The sequence below is a fragment of the Hyalella azteca genome, unplaced genomic scaffold (assembly GCF_000764305.2).
Source record: "Hyalella azteca isolate HAZT.00-mixed unplaced genomic scaffold, Hazt_2.0.2 contig13969, whole genome shotgun sequence".
Classification (NCBI taxonomy): Eukaryota; Metazoa; Arthropoda; class Malacostraca; order Amphipoda; family Hyalellidae; genus Hyalella; species Hyalella azteca.
In genome coordinates this window covers 3,720-27,046 of record NW_025943871.1, presented here as the reverse complement: position 1 = coordinate 27,046, position 23,327 = coordinate 3,720, and the positions used below count along the sequence as shown (strand labels likewise).

The 23,327-nt window shown below is 38.3% G+C and overlaps 1 protein-coding gene across 2 annotated transcripts; it reads right to left on the bottom strand.

Annotated features, from left to right (window-relative positions):
- Positions 1 to 2,420: 2,420 nt before the first annotated feature.
- LOC108678425 (protein mesh) lies at positions 2,421 to 20,660 on the bottom strand. Of its 2 annotated transcripts, XM_018166853.2 has the most exons (21): positions 20,319 to 20,660; positions 17,640 to 17,869; positions 16,953 to 17,143; positions 15,560 to 15,743; positions 14,926 to 15,063; positions 14,224 to 14,392; positions 13,775 to 14,032; positions 13,210 to 13,403; positions 12,794 to 12,948; positions 12,522 to 12,660; positions 12,079 to 12,221; positions 11,448 to 11,580; positions 10,318 to 10,465; positions 9,754 to 10,080; positions 9,135 to 9,271; positions 8,783 to 8,915; positions 8,395 to 8,530; positions 7,951 to 8,102; positions 7,555 to 7,737; positions 3,986 to 4,133; positions 2,421 to 3,501 (listed from the first exon to the last, which is right to left on the bottom strand). In XM_018166853.2, the coding sequence occupies exons 1-21, from the start codon at positions 20,488 to 20,490 to the stop codon at positions 3,429 to 3,431; spliced, it is 3,543 nt and encodes a 1,180-aa protein (XP_018022342.1). In that variant the 5' UTR covers positions 20,491 to 20,660; the 3' UTR covers positions 2,421 to 3,428. The 2 variants fall into 2 exon arrangements, with proteins under 2 accessions (XP_018022342.1, XP_018022334.1); XM_018166845.2 differs by lacking the exons at positions 2,421 to 3,501; positions 3,986 to 4,133 and adding an exon at positions 4,928 to 6,330.
- Positions 20,661 to 23,327: the final 2,667 nt, after the last annotated feature.

Genomic DNA, 23,327 nt, shown 5'->3' with positions numbered 1-23,327 from the left:
ACTTTTATGTCCAATAATTTCTCTGAGTGACGTAAGGACTGAAAATTGGTGTGCACGTTTCAATCGTAACCATAATGACATCAATCGTTGATTCCGCTGCCGTTAATATAACAGCATTCTTCAAATTTCATGAGATTTTCATTCTCAAATCAATAAATATTTGGTCTCAATGATTATTACATCACGATTTCATATCACGGTTTCCTGGTTACAAATAATTAGATGTTGAGTTCTGCAACGTCACAGCGCCGGACCGTAGATATGATACAAGCTCGTGCATACGAGCAATTTTTTTAAAGGATTGAGTTCTGTTCGGACGAGATTCCGCAACAACCAGGGAGGTGGAGTTCAAACGTTGCGATGCACAACCGGTTTCTGGATGAAAAAGCTGCCGTCAGTGACGTAAGAGTGATCTGTAAAAGCCAAATGCAGGCTGAGGCTCCAATAGCCTCGGGTCCAAAGGGTCTAAGTGCCTTTTAGAAAGGTGTTTCAAACGCGCGCTCAGGCCTTGACTGAGTGTTATTAGCTTTCTAGGGGCTACTTACTTTTGTTAAAATTCTTATCATGTTTTTTTTCGTAGGATGCAAGACTATGTACATTATACATGCTATCTGATTAATGCTCTATTAAATTTCATTAACTTTAAATTTCCAGTCTTTTTACATCATCAAACATTTCCCATTAATGTAAAATGTTTGGTGGTCGCTGCTAATTGTATTCAAAATCTCGCCAATTAACATGACTGCTCCTGAAAAATAGTAAAGTTCACTCAGGACAAATTTCTGGCTGAACAATTATCCATTTCGATGATTTCACTCACTAATTACGCAGGCTTATTAATCAATGCCTCAACTTGAGAGAACACATCAACTAACACTTCAAGTGATATTTCTGATATTCTTGTATCACTACTTTAGCTCACAATTATCGCTAACTATCCTGTTCAGGTTCAATCAGTAGTTTTGAAATGACCCCGGCTGTTCTACATGATTCAGAAGTCCTCGAGTTGACCTGAAAAGCTTTGCGATACGCAAGAGTCATATGCTACGTAAAAAAGAATCAGCCTCAAATAAAAATAAGAATAAAAATAAAATTCATTTTGTCGAACAAAATGTCCAAACGTTCATGCTCAAAAATTTATTCATGTGTAAAAGTTACTAGCGTCAAGCAGTGCTTCCCTCTAAATGCTGCAACAAGTCGACGTTTGTTTGTACAACATCGTATTAGTATTAAAGTAGAAGTCATCGTGTATTACTTTCCTAAACAGGCGTTACCAAGTCGACGGTCTGCTGATGTTTAATCGTGTCAGCATTAAGGTAGAGAAGTAATGCATCGTGCATTACTTCTCTATACATGCGTTACCAAGTCGACGGTTTGCTGATGCATAATCGTGTCAGTATTAAAGTAGAAGGCGTCGTGCATTACTACTCTATTCAATCGTTACCAAGTCGAGCTTTACTGATGCATAATTGTGTCAGCATTAAAGTAGAGAAGCAATGCGTCGTGCATTACTTCTCTAAACATACTGCAAGTGAAAGGCTTCCTGAGTGCGCGGAATTCCCGCACCACAGCGCCGTGTTACGGGGGTCAGCATGGCTGCAGTGAGCTCATCTGGGACGAGGCGTGGTCGGTCCGTGACTCACTGCAGCGCATGCCGCGGGCCACGCAGCAATTCACGTCTTGCATTTCACTCTTTAAAGCGTGTCACGTCGCCAGCGTCTATGGACCTTTGAAGTGAAAGAAGCCCATGCGGTGTTAAAAGGAATGCTTTCTTTTGTCCTGAGAGGTGTGCATATTCTTCGTTTACGTTCCAGCAAAATTCATTTCAACGTGTAGCTTTAATCTTCATTTGGACTTGTTACTAGCCGACAGTTGAAGGTAAATAGTCCCATTGTAGGCGATTTGATTTTTAATTTGAAGAATGATAACCTTATTTTATTTAACACAGAAGTTCTAAGAAGCATTATATTTGTTTTCTGTTAGTGAGAGGAGCAACAAACATGAAATTACACGCAGCGGTCAGTGATGGCAATGGACCAATGAGCTTCCATTTCACGGACGAAGCGGAAAAATGGGGTAAACTTTCCCATTATATTTATGCGTTTATTTATTCTCAGACAGGAACTCGCCATGAACAACTAATCATCGATAGAGAGCAAAATATAGGCCATGAAATTCATCCGTTGTTATAGTTGACCAACAACGTTAACAAAACTGAATGATAATTAAGTCCATTTTGCAAGAGTATGCAGGAATGTATTCACACATATTCAGAAGCTTAGCTTTCAGTCCATTTCGATTTCCGATTTCTTTTATTTGAATTCTCACCTATCCATAGTAGTACGATCGCGAAACAATTATGCTTATTTTTTTTATTTTTGCCTCAAAATTCGTGAATTTGGGAATAATGAAAATTCATAAATTTATTGACATTTTATTACATATTTTTACAAAGAAACCTTAAAACTGACCATGCAATATAGAACGATGTTATTTTGTTATGCGTGCTGGAACGCAGCTCGTATGATGTACGTGAAGCTCCAGCGTGTAGAACATTGGTTAATCGATTCGAGTTGTTTATTTTTACTATTGAAGTTACTTAAGCATAGATTAAATTGTACGTTAAAAACTGAAAAATGGAACAAACTTAGAATGGACACCCCAAGTTCCGAAATGAATCACCATCCAATCATATCAAGTCGCATTTAATAGTAGAGTCCTTAAGATTAACTACGCCTAACAACAAAATTTCAATTTTTAGCGTGAAAAAGCAAAAATTTTGTTGTTTTTTTCTGGGAAAAATCATGTTTTCAGAAAATAATCATTCAGTACTATTAATAATGCTGATTCTAGTATGTTCGGGGGTCATCGACGTTGAAATGCTATCTATGTTTAAGAAAATCTAGACACCGAACACAATTATAGCCATGAGAGGATAACTGACATTTCTCGAGTGTGACCACATCGAGTGTGACCACTAAGAAATTTAGAGACATTTCTCCGCCTAAACATATATTGAAACCTATTTTCACCTTTAAAGAAACTCTGAATCTGATGAGTATATATATAATATTTTAGGCATGAAACCCGCTAAATGGAGCACTACAAATTATCTGATCCGCATCAAATTCTAGAAAGTTTACGTCGAAAGGAAAAACGTTCAAATGCTAGTACAATAGGTAATTAAAATAAAAATTTCTCGCAATTACTGAATTCAGGCCGAACATTTTTGTGCCTTTCAATGAAAACCATTCACCCTTCGTACCTTATAGAATTCAATTGTAAGACGGTGTCATATTCGAACTATAATACCCACTTAGAAAGTGAAGCTCAACGGTATTGTTTTTTACATTTCAGTAGCGGTAAAGGGTATAAAAAATCACGAATGTTAAAATTAGATGCGAGTTAATTAAAAACTATAAAGTTGATCAGACGTCTGATCCGTAGCCATCGCCGCGCTGGTTGCTGCGCGTCATGTCCTTCATCTCCTGGCTGCGCGGACTGCAACGCAACACAAGTAAAATGCAATACAAATAAACCTCATATTGATTAATTGTATAGTTCACAAACACAGAGCTAGCAGTTACTTTGTGATTCATATTTTGTTCGCAAATAAAGAACATTCATACCTGATTTATTTAATACCTAATATTCTCGATTCGCCTATTTGCATTTGTTTACTCAAAAAGTTATATATATTTTATATTCTATACACATCATTTATTGACAATATAAGCTAATTACTACAAGGCATCCGCTCTTTCCTTTCCACGCACTTCTGAGTTGTTGAAAGGTTTCACTTCTATTAAGTGATTTATATACACGTCAAAAGCAATGACTCATGGCTGATCGTCGCTATATATTAGCTCTCATCCAAGTCAGTGAACTATGTACACGTCAATAGCAATGACTCACGGCTCGTCGTCGCTGTATTAGCTCTCACTCAAGCCAGTGAACTATGTACACGTCAATAGCAATGACTCACGGCTCGTCGTCGTAGTAGTAGTCCTCTTCCTCTCGCTCGATGCGCTTGTGTGCGATGAAGCAGGCGAGGGCGATGAGCACGGGCACGAGCACGGCCAGCACCGTGCCTGCCGTCACACCAGCTCGCATGGACACGTATTCCTTCTCACCTGGGCACGTAATCAGTCAAACTTAAGGAGAGCGAGAAGTATCTGCACGTAATCAGTCAAACTTAAGGAGAGCAAGAAGAATCTCCACGTAATCAGTCAAACTTAAGGAGAGCGAGAAGAATCTCCACGTAATCAGTCAAACTTACGGAGAGCAAGAAGAATCTCCACATAAATATCTCCTCCAATTGAAAATAAAATTAAACAGTTTACTCAATTATCTAAAACAATAAAAATAAAAAGATTTCTTTCCGGTTATATCACGTTTTCAGGTTGAATATTTGATGAATGCTAGAAGCTTGCGCGTAACCACCGTCTTGCACGAGTTAACCGATTCACATACACTGCCTAAACGCGCCTAAATAATGTAAATATTGGAAATAATTGTAGAAATATTTAGGATTATTATAATTTTTCAAATATATTTGAATTTAGAATTCACTGAGACTATCTTTAACTATTTAATATATATTTCTACAAATTGTCAGAGTTTATTATTTCACCTCATTTACTCAGTGCTAAACTAAATCACCGTGCCCTATACAATGCTAGTCTTGGAGTAATATTCCCGTAATCTTCATGAACATTTGCCATTTCTGTATAAGCGAAAATCACGATTCACGAGACATGTTCAGAATCTTACCCGATGGTTGACGCTGCGACTTATCAGTTTTCAGAAATTGTGTGCACTTATGTTTTTTTTCTCGCATGTGCGTGCAATTATAATTAAAGTAAATTAGGAGATTAATGAGAAATAGTTTTGCTAATCAATGCTTTCTTGGAAATTGATACTTCGATTCTTATAGAATTTATTACTCAAAAATCTAAAATTTAGGAACAGAACATCAATGAAGTAGGTGGAAAATTGTAGATCATGGAGCTATTCTCTCATATAATCGTCACGCCAGATTTATTTCTTGATTGATCTTGTTGTTTTTCATACGTCAAACAACATAGCTTATAATGCTACTTTCATGAAACAGTTATTAAAAATAGCCTCCAGAGCAACAGATATTCTCACACATATCCTCTATTGAACACATATCGTCGAGCGGTTAGTAGTCAAGAGGTTGAATCAAAATCTCATGGTCGGTTTTGTTTTATCCTAATAGTCAATTTAGTTGTATTCACATTTTATTGTTTTCGTAGTTTTCAATCATTATTAGAGAGAATCAAAAGTGCGTACTGTGCGCTAAAAACTAAATCTAATAAAATTAATCATTAATTAAATTACAGTAAATTAAAGAAGCTACGTTTTCGATCGCTATTCTTCGAAAATGTTCTTAATGTTGCAGTCTAAACATAATAATTCACGGGGAAAATATAAGATATCTTTGCAATTTTTTGGCCTCAAATAAGAGATAGACGAAGGATAAATTTCATAAAACTATAGTGAGTTTTTATAAAGCGGTTCATCATTCGTGACAGAATAAATTTTGGCTTTTTAATAGTGAGATCATTGTTAATTCATATCCAAAGGCCTAAATTAATCAGATATATGTCCAAAGACAACGAATTTTTTCTGAACTGCTAGTGCGCTTTCAACTTGTGGCAGCATTACTTCCTTTATAAAACTTCAGGATTGTAATCAAGCTCCAGCAATGAAGCAGAATCATCGATTGGCTTCCATTTGATCAGTAAAAGGATTGGAAGGAAATATGGAGATCTTAAACGACGCTCTCAGCGGTAGAAGAATTTTGGCGAGGTGGGATTTCCCACAAGACGTTCGTGAAGTTGACGGGTTGATTGTTCAGAGGTTCGTTCGTATCATAGTCTCCGTCGAACGACGATGCGGCGACACTGTCATCATCTCTCTCTGCCTCGCTGTCAGACCCATACTCCTGCTGCACCGGGGCGGAGGGAGGCAACCTCGGTCGACCATGAACTAAAGTAGCCGTTTCCAATGGTACTGAAGAGACGTCAGGTGCATCCTGCATCTGAATGGCTGGATAACCTGATGAAGCTTTCGAGCCTGTCGAATTCGAGAAAGATTTCTTGGCCGTAGACGATACCACGGACTGCACTGGGCTCTGGCGTCGAGGAGGGGCGATGTAATTAAACTGATCTTCTTCCTTCTCTTCTAAGTAAGACACACGAAGATGGCATGCGAAGCAAACGATTGCAATCACGACGGGCACGAGAACTGCCAGAACTGTGCCAGCCACGACACCTTGCCGCATGGTTCTGTATTCACGCTCGGCTGCACACAAACCACGAGAGTTGGTCACTGACGATCACCACTGTAACAGCTCAGTTCCCGCCACCAAGTCAACGCGCTCGCCGCAAGCTTGTTACGCAAATATTTTGATACATTTCGAACGATATTACCCTATAGCAAATACCAAATTTAAATCAAACGGCACAATTATTTTACGTGGCACAGTTGTTTGCGTGCCTGAGAAAAATCATTGAATAAGGTTGGTGAGTTGGAGAGAGACGTTGGTGGCAGGACACGAGCCTCACATTTAAATTTATAAATAATAAAATACAACAGGAAAATAATATGCATTTTTCTTGGTAAGAATTAAAAAAATATTCAACTAGAATAACATTTCGTGCAAGCGACCGACGAGCTCACATTTCATAGTTTAAAATTTAGTATAATTTTAAGATCAAAACTCGTATCTATCGTGTACGTTGATAATATATAATGATCAATAATTAGCTAACAATAACTGCTAGCGTTGCTTATGACACGATTTGAAAAATATTTCTGAGATCACGGAAAATAAAATGTCAATAATTTTTAGTTGAGAAATGACTACTTTTCGACTGAACTTACAACACTGCTTGCCCTGCAGCCAAAGTCTCTCTTTTGAACGTCATCGACACAAATATCAGGCAGAGAACAGGTCAAACAATCATAGATAATCACCACGATCAGCCACATGTCACTTACGTTCTCCAAGTGCCCCACAGTTTTCAGACCGAGATTAGCCATATATATGACAGAATAATTTAAAGGGTCCTTTATTATTGGCCCAATTATTACATGAAATATGGACGTCTTTATTTCTTAACAGTGACCATAGAAATTTAGATAAAAGAAAGTCTCCGAACTGGAACGGTTTCGAACCAATTTATTGAGGAATTTAATCGAAGACCGTTTTTAGGTAATAGAAGAAGATACATTAATTTGTCCTCAAAAACTGAAATGCTTCAGGTAAAAATTTTTCTCCGCACAGCTTCTAAATAGAATTAACTCACCGCATTCAAATCGTAGAGAGTTCGCTGTTCTCAGTCTTATAATGCCGATCGTTTAATAAAATCACATCAAGAAGCAATGGTACATTATCAGATGAGTGGCTTGTCGCGTAACTCTTCGACAAGTAATATTGACAAAAATCGTACATGAGGCCATTACAATAAAACTTAAATAAATGTCCTCAAGATCACTGACGAAGGGAAATAGTTCAATACTTACTGACACACGTGGCCTCTCCATCCTCAGGCCAGTTCCAGTCACCCGACGCGTAGCACCAGCGCCTCTGCTCGCCCAGAAGAACGTAGCCAGGGTCGCAGTCGAACTTCACCTCAGCACCGCTCAAGAAGTTGAACGTGGACTTCCTGCCATGCGGAGGAGTGGGCAGAGCTCCACAAGATATCACTGTAGAATAACACGGTTAATTTTTATTGGGATTTAGTTACTGCAAAATTTAAAAAACGCGGAAAGTCATTATCATAAATAAACGTTTGCATACTACATAACAACGTCTAAGATCAATTTTCTTGAACAGCATTCGTGTACATGAGCTTGTCTCTATGTACTGCAGTTCCATTCAAACCAAATTAGTTCAGTTTAGCCTAATATTATCATTACCTGGCAGTAGTCCGTAGTCTTTGATATTGACGAACTGGTCCTGATAGTATTTAGTCATCACAGCAAAGTCGCGCCGAAGAGTCGTCACGAAGTCGAAGTTGCACTGGTAGGAGTCGCCACAAACGCGCTCCACTTCCCGTGGGTCGGTGGTTCTGAAAAATATAACTCAATTAAAATAACTCAATTAAAATTTAGCGCAATTCCGACTATTTTGAAACCAAGTTTTGTAAGAACCGTGCCTCAGAAATTATCAAATTCACGTTATTTTAAAAATCTTTACTTAGGTTAACATGATTTCGAACATTTTGCCTTTTGGAATATCATCCGAAGCTATACTTTTCATCACATGTACGTGATGGTGTGGATATAAATTTTAACATCGGATTTTATAGCCAGTAGGCATAGTTGTATGATGTAAGACCTTCAACCAAAAGTTCAACTTACGAGTTGTCGCTCAGTTTAGGATCCCTGTTGTACTCCGGAACGAAGTCTGCGTCGTAGTAGTAGTTACTAGATCGGGTGAAGTCGTGAGTGAACAAACTTTTACCTTTGTACTCGTCTTCCTTGTCATCCAGCACCCCTGTTTATAAACACCATACAAATCATTTAATAACATTGACATTATTGAAAACGATCTTTCGAAGTGAAATGTCATCACGGAAAGCTTGATTTAATAAATATTCACTTGACGCTAAATAGATGTCATATAAAAAAAGTTCCTATAACTGTTATGGATAATTACCCAATTAAATCTATTACTGATTACTATTCTCACTGTGAATTATTACGGCATCGAAAAATATAAAATGTAATTTATTTGCTCGATACTGACATTCTAGGCCGAACTCCTCGTGTATCGTCTTGAAGTTGTTGGTGTCGTAGTAAGGCCCTTGCGTTCCGTCCGGTAACACGTAGTCGTCCTCGGGGTCAAACGTCCAGTTACCGAACAAGCCTCGCGTTGCGTTCTGGTACGAAAAATAAGATGACATAAATTAATGAATTTACCGAATTATCTTATTTTAAACAGAGAACTAATTTCCTCACACGCTCGAAGTCTTAAAATGTATTGAATCATTAATATTTCAAAAACACTTAAATAATTCAGTTACCTCATCTGAACTTGTTCGCTTCATTGAGACCGACGGCAATAATAAAGCTGTAAACTAAAGCATGTGTTGACTTACAGCAAACGATAAAGGAAGGAAGACTCTCATGCCCAAGAAACCATGATTTTCTTGCACTTCGATGCCGGCACCAGATGAGAACATGATGATCACTTGACTCTGGTTCAGGATGTTGCTCGGAGTGTACACGATGCATTCTGCAACGAAACGATAATTTTCCTTCGTTGTACATCATTTATAGAACATAAATGTTAATGTTTTTGGTCACCTACGGCGGTATATTTTTCTCTATTGGTAAAATGATGCTCCGGGTCGAAAATCTTTGAAATTTTTTATTTTTGAAACATCTTCTCTGCTATCTTAATAAAGTGCGAATTGATTTAATGTGAAATGAATAATGACTCGCTCAATACCTCATTTACAAAGAACGCTCGTTTTTTCAGTCATATTTTTGGACGTTTGAAGTTATTATAAATTATGAATTCAATAAAACTTTAATTTGACATAGTTTAGTGATGCCTCTTGGTCCCATCGCTAAATGTGAAATCCCATGTCCAGGTTATAATATCCTGAAACGACAATTATCGTGGACACGCACTCGAAGAGTCCCAACTTATATTTCCAGTATCAGACTTGAAACAAAGAAACTTAAAAATATTTATAATAGAAAGCATCTCACCTCGGAACTGCTGGATTTTCAGTGAATATTTGTCGAAGTAAACTCTTCGACCATCAACAATCACGTCCAAATGATACCGCCAGATGGCATCCAGCGGCCGCCGTCTCACTTCCACCACAGACGACACGTTGTCCCGGGCCGCGACGGCGGTCAGCATCGTAGCCTTCGCTCCACCGAGGTAGTTCTCGTCGATCTGCTCGAAGCGGCCTTGCACGTCCAGAACATGACGCACCGAGTCCACGCGTGTAAGAACATACTCGCCTTTACCGTTGAAGGTGAACTGAGTGTCGTCAAAAGTGTAGAAGTGCGGGTCGCCAAATACCGTCGCTGTTGGATAATGTGAGATACTTCAGGTAATATTGCGGCTAGAGCAGACACATGAAAACTTATGCCGCACGAGATACAATTCGTTTATTTTTACCATGTGAATAATTTATTAGATTTTTCTCATGTGTTCGGAGAAAAAAAATCGAAATTTTTTTGCCATTTCGCGCCATCAGACACAAGAAGTATTCATATAATTTTTAAATACTATTACAGCCAAAATTACGAGATCGAACATACCGACTGTAGGCACTTGATAGCCGACGCAGTCCTGTGAGGCTCGTCGCTCGAAGCGGTAGGTGGTGCAGCCTGGGCTCTGCTCGCTCTGCCACTTGCAGCAAGTGTAGAACGGGATCACGTCGTAGTACCAGTGAGACAAGCTCGGCACCTTCCCAATAAATGAATGTGAGATTCTTCTTTGCGAACATTAACCAATTAATGTAATTGTTTGCCCTTTCATAGGAAAAAATGAGACAATGAGCCACCTGAGCGCATTAAGAAAGCACAGAAATTCTAATATATCTCGGTCACGTCCTAATGTAAATAATACCGAAGTCTTAACACGTAGACTCCGAAGTGGTACATACGCGTACCACGAAGTGTATTTCTCCAGGACGTAGAGGTACATAATTCGGGGTTGCCAGATGGCCTAAAAAACGGCGAGGTCCGCGAACAGAAAAGGCCAATAACTCAATATATACTTGTATATTAGTAGGTGCCGGTGTAAAAAAATCAATTCCTTTCTAGTTTTTTAAATTTAATTAGGAAGTACCCCTATCATAACTTCTAGCCGGCCAACGAAATTGAAAAAACTAAATCGCGGAATTTGTGTGGAAAAAAGACCGTCTGGCAACACTGTACGAATATTGTACAAAAAATGAAATAATAGTACAAGATGAAGCAATCGGGGTCAACTTGTTGAAGCCAATGGAGTGTTTAACTTAAAAATTAATAATATTTTCCGACGCATTTCAAGTTTATTTTTATTTTCTATGCACAATGGTTGGTGAGAGCATTTAAAAAAAGATCAAATCCGTTTAACTTGCAGTGCTTTACATTGCTGCTTCATAATTGCAAGTTGACGAGCGGAGAATTTTTTGTGTCACTAAAATAATTTTCGTTATATAAAGAGCCGAATAGGTTACAATTGCTAATCCCTTAGCATCACGAGCACATTCAACACCGATTATAAATGCACTATTGTATTAATTGGTAGAAATATTTCCTCTCCGCATGAAGCATTTTTGCAGTCATGCGTTATTGCGAAGACTTTAATTGTTGTAAGGCACCATTTTAAAGGCGATTTGTAGAACAGCCAAATTTGAATTTTTATTGTTATGAGTAATTAAGATAATTGGCTTTTTGATTACCTTGTTGGCCTCGTTGAAGGGCGTCTTGCCCAGGTTGTGTGCCCTGTGCGGGTTGCCCCCCCACATGGTGTCCGCGGTCATCATGAGGTAACCGTCGCGGTCGTAGCAGCACTGCTGCCCCGCGCCATCCTTGCTGCACGCGCCAAAAAATTGTGTTTAACAGAGATGTTCAAGTGAAATTTTTTGTCAGAATAAAAAGATTTGCTAAACATGTTCAATGGGATATCAATGTACCGGGAGAGGCCAAACTGTTCCAAAATCACTGTGAAACTTTTCGGTACCAAATAAATACTTGGTTAGGTAAGCGTTTAACTAGTATTGTGGTAATGGTCGCTCATTATTTCAATGTTAAGGCTCCTGTGCCGCTAGTTGACATAAGTCTGCTTCTTATTCAGTTGTACGAATTGTTTTAGAACCGTCAACTATTTTTCTCATATTTTACGTTAATTTCTGCACTTTTTCAATGAGATAAGAGAGTCAAAAGTTTCAGTTGAAGACGCTCGTCCTGCAACGGATGGACGTCAACTTCGGGGTATCAATGTGATTATTTATTGAATTGATTAATTTTGTACATCATACAAAGAAATGCAAGATAAAATGTTTTAAAATATATTTTAGACAATTCTCCTACTTTGGAAGGGCAGATCGAACGCAGTGGATGGAACCGAAGTGATAGGCGCATTCAGCGTTGCCGAAGTCATCGCAAGAAAAGTCAGGCAAGAATCTCCCTTTGTCTTGGATGGCCTGCTTCAAGAGGCACGGGCATCGTGGAGCCTGAAATTTATAAATCCTTCATTAGAGAAAAATAATCCACTTCAGAGAGTAGATCGTTCACATGATATACAATCGTACTCTGCTGCTGCTTTAGAACGTACTGACCATATGAAAGGGAGCTGTGGATATGTCAGTGTTGCGAATACGAATTAGGACAAAAAGGCATGAATAGCAACACTTTTGGTAACAACAACTCGATGCGTTAAACTCAAGCCTAAAGAAAGACGCGCAATAAGAGGCATGTGTAAAGCAACTTCTAAATCTCATAGTCGATTTAGAAAATAGCAACTGAAGTCAAACCTCAAAAGCAAAGTTCCTGAGGTTCCTGTCGCCCTCGATCCATCTGTCGCACATGGCGATCGGCCAGTTTGTGCCAAAGCTTCGCTCCCACTGACTGTTGAAGTACCACGCCAGAGGAATCGGACGCGACCAAAGTTGACTGTGAACAAAATTGAAATATTTAACGAATTTTTTTTCTGTCGAATTTAACAAATTTAATTTTCAGTGTATGATTTCATAAAAAATAGAGCCTGAGGGACAAGAAACATTGAATTTAATTTTTCTTTACTTACGGTGATTGGTTCAATCCGTATATCGGTTCTATCTGTGTTAGATTTGCCATAAGCAAGCCCATCTCGAAGTCCATGACGCTGGTCAAGTCTAAGTTCTTGAAAGCTGAGGTATCGATGGTCACCGGATCCTTCTCTCGATTATCATTGGATGTTGTCTGTTAGAAAGAGTAGCTATATGAAAAAAATTTATCCGTGGATGAGGTTTTGATTAATTTCTTCCATCGACAATCACTTAGTAAATCAAGCCAAAAAGTAATTTGATTAGGTAAGAACGGTCCACAACAATTTTTTTAGCAATGTTATTTTATGCAATGTGATAAATGGAGCAGTGAACTCTTTTTGAACAGCTCAAATAAGCGTTATAATAACTTAGCACGAACAAAATGGTCAACAGTTGATCATCTGTAAATCCTCACTATAATATCGCCGATGTAGACGATCTCCGGCGTGATGCTTCTCTCTCTATACCCCCAGAGTGAAACTGTGGTCTGTGCTCCATATCGCTGAGTCAAGTTTCCAGAAAGCCATTGTAGTTGAAAGCTTTCTACCTTTTGATTTTCGTACGACTTGTCTGTGAACCAAATGCCTTCAGTGGCAGTCAGTGGCGTTTCTGTAGAGAATAATCGAGCTTAGTCCACCATTTTACTTATGTTGGATACAGAACTAGCGTAGAGTTGCAAGCAGTTGTTGTTATTTTCAAAATACGATTAAAGATGTATTATTATTGATAGAGACTTGTCTCTTATTCTTATATTATTAAGTTGCTAAATTGACAGGTACAACGTGCGAGTAATCTGCTCGGTAAGGTGAAGCAAGGAACACCAAGATTGGAACCGCGAGTAGTGGGTTAGAAGTCGGCAGCTATCAGCAAAAATTCTACATAGATAACTCCATAAAATTTATGAATAGATACAATGGCCATATGGTATACAAAGACACTGCTAATATCGTCAAAGATTAGTAATTATGTTCACTTCTTACCAATGAAAAATCTTCCATTCCAATAAAACGGGCCTCCATTGACCGAGATAGAGAACGAAACGTAGCCCGATACGAAGAGACGAGGTGTGATGCATACGGCCGTGTTTGAGTCCATCACGTGGCCCTCGACGGTGGTCGTGTCGAACTGACACTGCACTCGGTAACTCGTTTCAAAACACGGGCCTGTGATGTTGACAATCGTCCCACCCATCATGTTGGCTTGCTCCGGCGAGAAAGTCAACTGGTATTCCTTTAAGGCTGGAACAAAATGGCATGAATGAATGTTTAGGATCTTACAAAACAAAATGTAAATGATTTAGGATAGAAAAGTTTACTCCAAGCTAAGAAACGAAATATATAATATAAACAGTAGCTCCTTGACTTTAAATCTCTATAAACGATGAAGTTCAATTATAGATGAAAAAGTTTGAGTTTCAACCGTAACCCACTTTCTTCTCGACGACAACTCCCTGGAAGGATGACCTCATCTATACGGAAAATATGGCGGCCAGGAAGGCCGTTTGCGCGCCCGGCGACCGCGAGATCGCGGATGTACAAACTCTGGCTGTAGGGGGTGTACTCGAATGAACGGGTGCCGTTGCCTGCGTTGAAGCCAACCTGAAATTGAGTAATAGCGATTGTTGTTAAAAATATTCTATAGCAACTTGGTTTGATTACCTATAATAAATATGCAAGCACGAATTTGTAGTAATTAACATTAGTGACAGGCTTGTCTAGTAGTCATAATTTTATTAAAAAATCGATCGATTTCGAAAAATTGCAAAACTTTTGACAAATTGCGGTCAGATACATTTGCGTTCTTTTACAGTTTCGAAACTCAATTCGTTTCGCCCGTGTTGTACAATGTTTTAAAATTAATGACGATTTTTTGCACGATTAGAAGTTACGCCTGATCATCATGTCGAATTGCACAGGTACAATTGTACCTGAACTCGGCAGTATGATAAAATAATAAAATTCTGCCGTCTGACACGGGTTAATGAGAACAGGGTTTCGCTTAAGCTTTTCCAGGCTAAAAATCAGTAGCAAATTAGCATAGACCGTTAATTAAGTGGTCGCAAGCTTTCGGTTGCTAAAATGAGACTATGTGATCACAAATAAGATGAGCTGAAGAGAGAAGATTGACATACGTAAGCAGGTGTTCCGCCTTGACCGTCGTCAGCCGAGCCGCCCGCCTCGGTGTGGGACGTCCACGACATCTTCTCGTAGTTGAACACTGCGTAGGTGCGCACCTCGTCTGTCACCACCAGCAGTTGGAAGGTGTTAGTCTGAAACATGGAACTTAGTGATAAAAACATCAAGTTTGTCATCAAAATGCATTATCTGATTTAATAACTCGAAATTATGTAGCTCCTTGAATAACTATAAAAGGCTTTTCTCTAAAAAAATACGATCATATAAAGCTATGATATAGTTTCTACTAGACTGGCGATTACCTCAGCTTAATAAGCACGAAATAAATTCATTTCTATTAATGAAAATACTAATTTCCCAATAAATATTTATTCAGAATATGAGGGCGTCATAGACTTATTATATCAGTGATTGTAGTCAAAATAAGATCTAGATAATTCGATCGATGGTCGACGAAGCAAATAAAACTTTGAGTCCACCAATTATTAGTCAACATCTAAATCATTCAGTTTGAAGATTTCTACAGAGAACTTATTTATTAACATTGAAATGCATTAACGATATATAAGCAACGCCTTTGCTCTTAAAATGCAATATATGAGAATCGCCTTTGCTCCTAAATGGACTCACGACTCTTTTTGCGTTTGAGTTGGCATAACCGCCGCTGAACGTGACATTCTTCCAGGTGACCGTGATGAGGTGCTTCGGGATGAAAATCTCGGCCCCCACCATGCCTGTCCTGATGTCCCACTTGATCCTCTCGAAGATTTCGACGGCCATGCGATCGTTTCTTGTAGGAAGGTCACGTTCCAGTCTGCCAAAATTCAATATAAATTATTAAACAGGCGTCTAATCTAATAGGGCAGGGTGGCCTAGTGGTAACAGTTCCGAGTACCAAGATTGGCGCAGAGAGGTGCGGGTTCGTTCCCAGCTCTGTGCGCCAGTTTGTGGTCAGAATCGGCGAGGAGGCCGGGCGGTTAAGCAAAGCAGAATTGGAGCAGTGAGTTGCGAGTTCAAGTTCGCAACAAGCTGAGAATGTTCTGCGATGTTAAGAATCGGCGACAGGCCTACGGCCTACTAAACGCTGAAACCGCTATTTTTTTTTAATGCAACTTCTAAGAACCCAGAGTGCTCCCTTTGGCAAAAAACTTACATTTTAAATTCAGCTGAATAGTGATCTAAAATGATTAATAACTTCGGTGCATAAAATTTAGATGTCTTGTCTTAAGTTGTTAAAGGTTGAATTATAATTTATTTCCTATTCATTGTTCAGTGATTTTTGGATTGACCGAAAGAATTATTTTATAGGAGTGACGACAATCGAAGTCTTCACGAGTAGAGCGTAAAGCTAAAGCCTTGCTTATCAGTGGCCGAGTTCTCGAGCTCACAGAGATAAGATACGGCCAACGCGTGATAAGAAAAGCTTCAAGGTGGAGCACCACGTAAAATACATACAACGGTCTCATGAGCATCTCTCCATGAAAATACAAGCGTTAATTCAGACATTTGATATAATGTATATATTTTAACCGCAATGGCTATCGTATTCAATTCATTAAAAGCAAAGTATGATGTTCAGTTCAGGGAACCCGGAAAGAATTAATTCATACATTAATTCGCTTGAAGCAATACTCTCCGACTTTTCTTGTCTATTATAAAGTTTTTAGAGAGTTGAAATAGATTACTTTTTTGTGGATCACATCTAGAAATTGCGGAGGTCAAGCTAATAAAAACTGAGACCAATCCAATATATTGTAAATTTTTACATATCGACACATTTGGATAAATAAAATTTACAGAAAATTTTCATATAGGAAGAGTAATTGCGTTCTTGAGGGCTTGCATATTATTCCATCCACTACGCCTCAAGTGAAATACATTTTACAGGAGATTGTGAAGCCACGGTAAGCCCAAAAAGCGTCGTGTCCTTATTCGTCAATATAGGAGCACGTTGATATGATAAGAGGTAGTTAGTCCTAAGTATTGTAGAGAATATGAAGATGAGTCATCAAAGTACGCTTACCTCCAATACACTCCTGGTTGTTGCTGCTCAGGTTCCCCAGATTTTAGTTGTCCAATGAGACACTTGGAATAAAACGGGCCGATGAAAGACGGGTCCGGAATAGTCGGCCATTCGGCGACTGGGAACTTTAGTGGGTAACTACCGTAGCTGAAAGGGGCGTTTGAAAAGCCCAAGTATCCATTGAGAGATACCTGTAATAAACGACAAATATTTTAAGAATATGTAATATATAGTTATTAAGTATATTCAATATCAAAAATATGATTATTGTGTTATATTCAGTAAAATATAACATCGTGAGTCTGAATAAATATATTCTGTAATACTATGCATTTAAAAATTACTTTTTAAAGACAACATTTCTGAAAAATCCAGTGTCTTAGAAGTTGCACATGTACAATGATTTTCTAATTTTATTTTAATTTATTAAAAAAGTTCATTTTCAGAATTTTTTAATATGTAAAAATTTTGCAAATTTTCAAAATTATTTATTCTTTCAACTGATTCATGCATTGTATAAAATTTTACGTAAGTGCGCAAAATTTCAGATCGGTTGGACAGGTAGAAGTGTGTTAAACATCGATTATAAGATTTGTAGCAGACAGACAAACAAACAACAAGAAATGAAGTTAAAGCGAAGTTTTATAAAAACAGTGTCATTCCCTGAAGCCTGTAATGAAGCCTCACCCACGTATAGTTGAGACCAAACCCGAAGAATGGCAGGAGGAAGGTGAGCTGTTTGTTGATCTGTGAGTTATGTGTGTTGATATTTTCCTGCAGGTCTCCTTTGCCGCCTTGATTGTCCATATCGTAGTATGGATACATCAAGCGAGCTCGGATCTCTCGCAGCCGTTCTTGACTGATGGCGTACGGCCTGTCGTCCGAAGTTGACGGCGCAATGCGTGACGTCATAGGGTCTGGGGAGTGATTTCAAGTAAATCAAGAATTCGTAGTGTAAACGTTTGGCGATCCCAACACAAATTAAATATCGTTGTGAAGGTAAGAAGGGGAATTTCAGGTGCACAGAATATTATGTGTTAGCATGTTATAATGAGGCCAGCGAAAATTCAGTTACTCTGGGATGACGTCATGGGATGACGGATGACGTCGGCCAAGCCATAAAAAGAGCCAGCAAGTGGGTGGATGAAACATGTGAGTGTATCCAACCTATCAGAGATGTCAGTATAATAACTGCATTTACTGTGTCAGGATATAGTATACCGTATGTAATTATGTATGTTGGTCGGAAGCATTTAAGTTACATAAAATTAATAACAAATAACAGTATTTTGGTTGTGTAGGAATAATTCCCTCAAACTTAGTCTCGATAAGCAAGCATCGCACTTAATCTGCAAAACAAATTTTGATGCACAAATTTGCATTTATCCGATGAATTGTGTGTGGATTATATGCTATAAAAGAATATAAGTCCAAATCCTGCTTCAAAGTCATCCAAGATATTCTGCAGATCAATCATGAACACCAACATGAAACATAATTGCTTGAAACAAATAGCCTCAAATAGGTCAGTATAGGTTTTACATCGATCGGCAAGCACCAATTGAAGGACTTGAATGCACATTATTGTTTTAGATATCCAAATCCAAGACGAAGCTACGATATTCACGCAAGGTTTTCATCATTCAGGTAATAAAGTACATGCAAACGACGCGTGGTTTTAAAAACTACTGTCAAGACTGTGGCATAAGTCGCAACAGTTATCCACTGGTCGCCCAATACAAATTGTTTTCTCCGAATTTAAAATTAAAAAATTTTTGTTTGTTACTTAAAATTTTTTATTTAAAGTTCTAAATAATATTAATCGTTTTTATTTGAGGACGGCGGCGTACGTACAATGTCAATTCATGTTTGACTGAAAGTCATCACTGAAAGAGCGTTGCGAAGAAAGATCGTTTTTAAATTGGAAAATTTCCATAGATTGGTTTATTTCTTTTGGACTTGAACAAAAGTGAAAACCAATGTAAAAACATTCTATATCAGGATAAATAGAAGATTTTCCATAAACATTTGAGAATAATTAGTTCATCCATATGAGTAGTAATTTGATGCGCTTTAGTAAATTCATCCAAAAATTGTTTGGAAAACCACGATGAGAAAATATTGTAATATATATTGGTACACAGCATCAAACACCAATAGGCATGCAGATTATTCGTCGCAATAATGATGTAAATTTCTGTTTTAAGGTAAAGTTCTAACAAATGTAGACCAAAATTTGCAAACCATATAACATCAAAATTTCATCATAATAGTTTAATTAAATTTTAATTATATTATCGATCTAATTCTTCATTATAACGCAATCATTTGTGTATTTTTTTAATCCTTAATATATGTGTGAAATTATGCTTATATCGATGATACTAAATTCATTAAAAAACGCGAAAATTATGAAACAGAGAGAGGTTTAGTCAAAATATTGACCGTTCACTCAAGATAATGAAGCAGACGGTTTATTCAAACCGAAGAAACATGGCTCATTAAAAATAATGATACAGATGTTTTCACAAAATAAATGTGCGAACAATTTACTCAGCATAATGAAATATACAGTATTGCTCAAAACGAAGAAAAGTTTCATTCAGAATAACTAAACAGACGGTTTACTGTAAAATTCGGTAACTTACTGTTCCCTCATAGTAACGAAATAGGCTATAACTCAAATAATGAATCAGATGGAATACTAATATAATGATATAGATGGTCTGCTGAAAATAATGAAACCACTAATAATTGGAATTAACATCTAAATCAGCGTGTATTAAGGCATGATAATTTCATTGAGTCATGCCGTAAGTATTCAAGTGCGACTCAAGAGTAATGTCACAAAGATAAGCTACGGAACACGCCATATCTTATCACTGATACTGAAACGCAAAACAAGTATCAAGCGACCTAGCACTAAACTGCCAGAGCCGAACACTTTGATATAAAGGTCCAATTACAGCTCTCAAAATTTGAACGAATAATTTAGGAAAATATGTGTCGCTGATTTTTTAGATACTGTTGAACCCACAAAGAAGCCAGTCCGATTTTGTCTGGTTAAATTGTTTATAAAAGCCAAATTGAGTATTACCATTGTGAGTTGTCGAAAGTTCAGGATAACATTAATCTGCCGGCTCACGATAATCTCCCTCATTAGGCACCCAGTTCACCATACTCTCCCTCATAATGCACCCAGCTCACCATACTCTCCCTCATGATGCACCCATCTCACCATACTCTCCCTCATAATGCACCCAGCTCACCATATACTCTCCCTCATATAATGCACCCAGCTTACCATACTCTCCCTCATTATGCACCCAGCTCACCATACTCTCCCTCATAATGCACCCATCTCACCATATTCTCCCTGGGCAGCTTCTCTCTGTTGAGCGTCCACGTAGTTCTGCCGCGACTCCGTAAGCGAGTTGTAGTCTCCCTGATCGTCGGCGGTGACACCGATGCTTACGAGCAGCACCAGGCACACAGCAACCGACCACCAGGGCACGTCACGTAACCGCGTCGTGCCCATCTTGGCCAAATTCAGCTCGCTAGGCGAGACAAGCAGTGTCAGTGTGGTCTTATTTACTTCTCTGGAGTAATAAGCTAGTTTTTAGCTCCTTAAACGAATATTCCATCTGTAGGTGGTTTGAACAACCACTTGATCGTGACGACTGAACAGTGTCACGGTGTGCAGCGCACTAACTGACGTATCTGATACCATTCGTGCCTTAACGGACTTTCAGGGCTGTAAAGATACGATATCTTATCGAAAAGCTAGATACGAACATCCTGGTCCACAGCGTCTCTTCGTGTGAGTCAATAACTTCCTTCGTGTTGGATTTATGAGCAAAGCGCACTTTTTATTATTTTATCATAAGGTAAAGCCTTAGCTGCAATCAGCTCTGACTCATCGATCTTCTGTTGAAATCAGGATTATTCATTCAATTCTTGCAATTAACAAACGCTGAGTGCATTCAGTTTATATATAGACATTCCTTAAGAAAGAAACTTTTAAAAACAAGTTCAGCAAAGGAAAAACAAACTTCCAGGAAGCACATTTTTCAATTAAAGCAACTTAATTACATCCGAATAATGGTTATAGTCACGTGAATGAAGGTTCATTTCGTTGATTGCCACTCAACCAAACCAGGTCCCGTATTGAGACAATGATAATCTATAAGTCAAACAGATGCGTTCAAAATTTGCGTGATAAAATAAGTGCGTTCAAAATTTGATGACGAATATAACCATATCGAGCAATGGCTCAGAATTAATTGTCAAGCATATACGTAATCTCGTAAGTACGAAATATTTCCGAACTTTCCCATGACCACGATTATGATTTCACATCATATACTTTTTCATTTGATATTTTTCTTTAGATATTTGATTAATATTCCTAAAGTCTTATTCAAGTCATTAAGACTTTATTGTGGGGATATTTATCGATAAATGCTAATACCCACATTAAATTCGTTAATAATAACTGAAATCATAAATTCTTGGTGGTTAATGTATTTTTTCAAAAAACTGCACATAACATGCAATCACCCAGAAAATTACATTAAAATTTACTTCGAGCTTACTCGCTAGCTAGCCGCAGCGAATGTTAAAAACCAATATCTCATTTGTTGAGGTTATGGAATAACCATGCACAGAATGACGAGAATTTTTCTTATCGTCTCGTTCCCACACTTCAGAAATTCTGCAGTGAGAAAAAGTTTAGATGCGAGGATTTCTTGTTTCGAAATATATTTTCCAATTTAAAGTTTTCCATATTTATTGAAATATTCAGACGAAACTTGGCTATGATATTATTAAAGTTGCGTTTCCCCACTTCGATCTGCAAAAATCAAAGGAATCTAACGGTGCATGCATGCTCAAGACATTTATTGTAATTCGATTTTTTTTAATTACAAACTTTAATTCAATGTTTTATGTATAATGAAAATCTGTTATAATGTAATTGCATTCAAGTGTAAAACTTTGCCTTCAGGTAATTTTGCGCATTTCACTTATCAGTGAGGTCGCACATTCAGACGAGATCATGAAAGCTTACCGCCTGCCTTCATTGCTGCATATTTTTTGTTGTAGCCATTTCTGCTCCAAATTTAATACCATCGAAGTAGAACATGAATGAAATTACCATAAAAATTTTTCGAATATGTAAATAATACCAAGCTATTCAATACGATGAGTTAAGTACTTAACCTGTACAGCAAACTAAAATAAAAAGTTGATACTTAATTAAACATGAAGCTGCTAACAACTAAGAAACCTTGTTATTTGATATTCTGTTATCACGTAAAAATGAAAATATAGATTTCTAGCGTTGTGGAAGTACATTTAGAATCTCATCAATAAATCAAATCACCAGAAGACACGACTCTTCACCATGTGTATTAGTAACAAAAGGAGAATAAGCCTAAGTTTTTTCTGTTCATTATTATTTGCATCAATGATCTCGCACGGACGGAACCAGGCCGGTTCCGGTGCGGAGACGAGTCGTGAGAAATGGAGTTCAGGCATCGACATGCTGATAAGACTCGACTAAGTCACTTGGGTAGGCCTTAATAGTTAGGGACCGAAAGCTCCTCACCCTAAATTTAAGCGATGCCTGGGATTTGCAGCGTCTCAACCGTAGGTGTGTAGCGGATCTCGCTTCGGAACTACTTCTTTATTTAAGAAAACAGTTTAGAGAGCATTCATGCTAGCGAATCACTGCTTCCGTTTTAACACCATTCATTTCCAGGTCTCTCACAGCTCACTTCTGCCCACTCAGAGCTCACTTCTATTCCAGCAGCTTCTCCATTAGGATCGTGGTAAGCTCGCTATTACTTAATGGAAAAAGTGATTTTAGGATTTTCCTTGTCTTCAGTAGTTCTCAGTATAGTGTAGCCGTGATAGATGAATCTGGAGACAGCGCAAGGTTCTGTGATAGTCAATTTTGTCATGCCAAGCTTACGTGATAACTTGCTTACTTACCAAATTGAATCTTACTTGTGTTCAAAATTAACATAGCTCCTTTTCTCAGCAACATCACGTCAGCTCCTACCAAGCACACATTGCTGCCCCTGTCACAACATCATCACAACAGCACGTGCAACTCCACGTGCATCTCACCACGCCACGTGCATCTCACCACGCCACGTGCATCTTCCCACGCCACGTGCAATTCACCACGCCACGTGAATCTCACCACGCCACGTGCATCTCGTCATCACCACGTGCTCCTGACACCTCGTCATCACCACGTGCTCCTGACACCTCGTCATCACCACGTGCTCCTGACACCTCGTCATCACCACGTGCTCCTGACACCTCGTCATCACCACGTGCTCCTGACACTGGCAATCTTAAATTTGT

Coding starts and splice junctions, on each gene's coding strand:
- LOC108678425 (XM_018166845.2), bottom strand. CDS start 20,490: ATGGGCACGACGCGGTTACGTGACGTGCCCTGGTGGTCGGTTGCTGTG. Junction 13,404..13,774: donor GAATGGAAGATTTTTCATTG/GTAAGAAGTGAA, acceptor TATTCTCTACAG/AAACGCCACTGACTGCCACT. Junction 8,916..9,134: donor TCCTTCCTTTATCGTTTGCT/GTAAGTCAACAC, acceptor TTTTCGTACCAG/AACGCAACGCGAGGCTTGTT.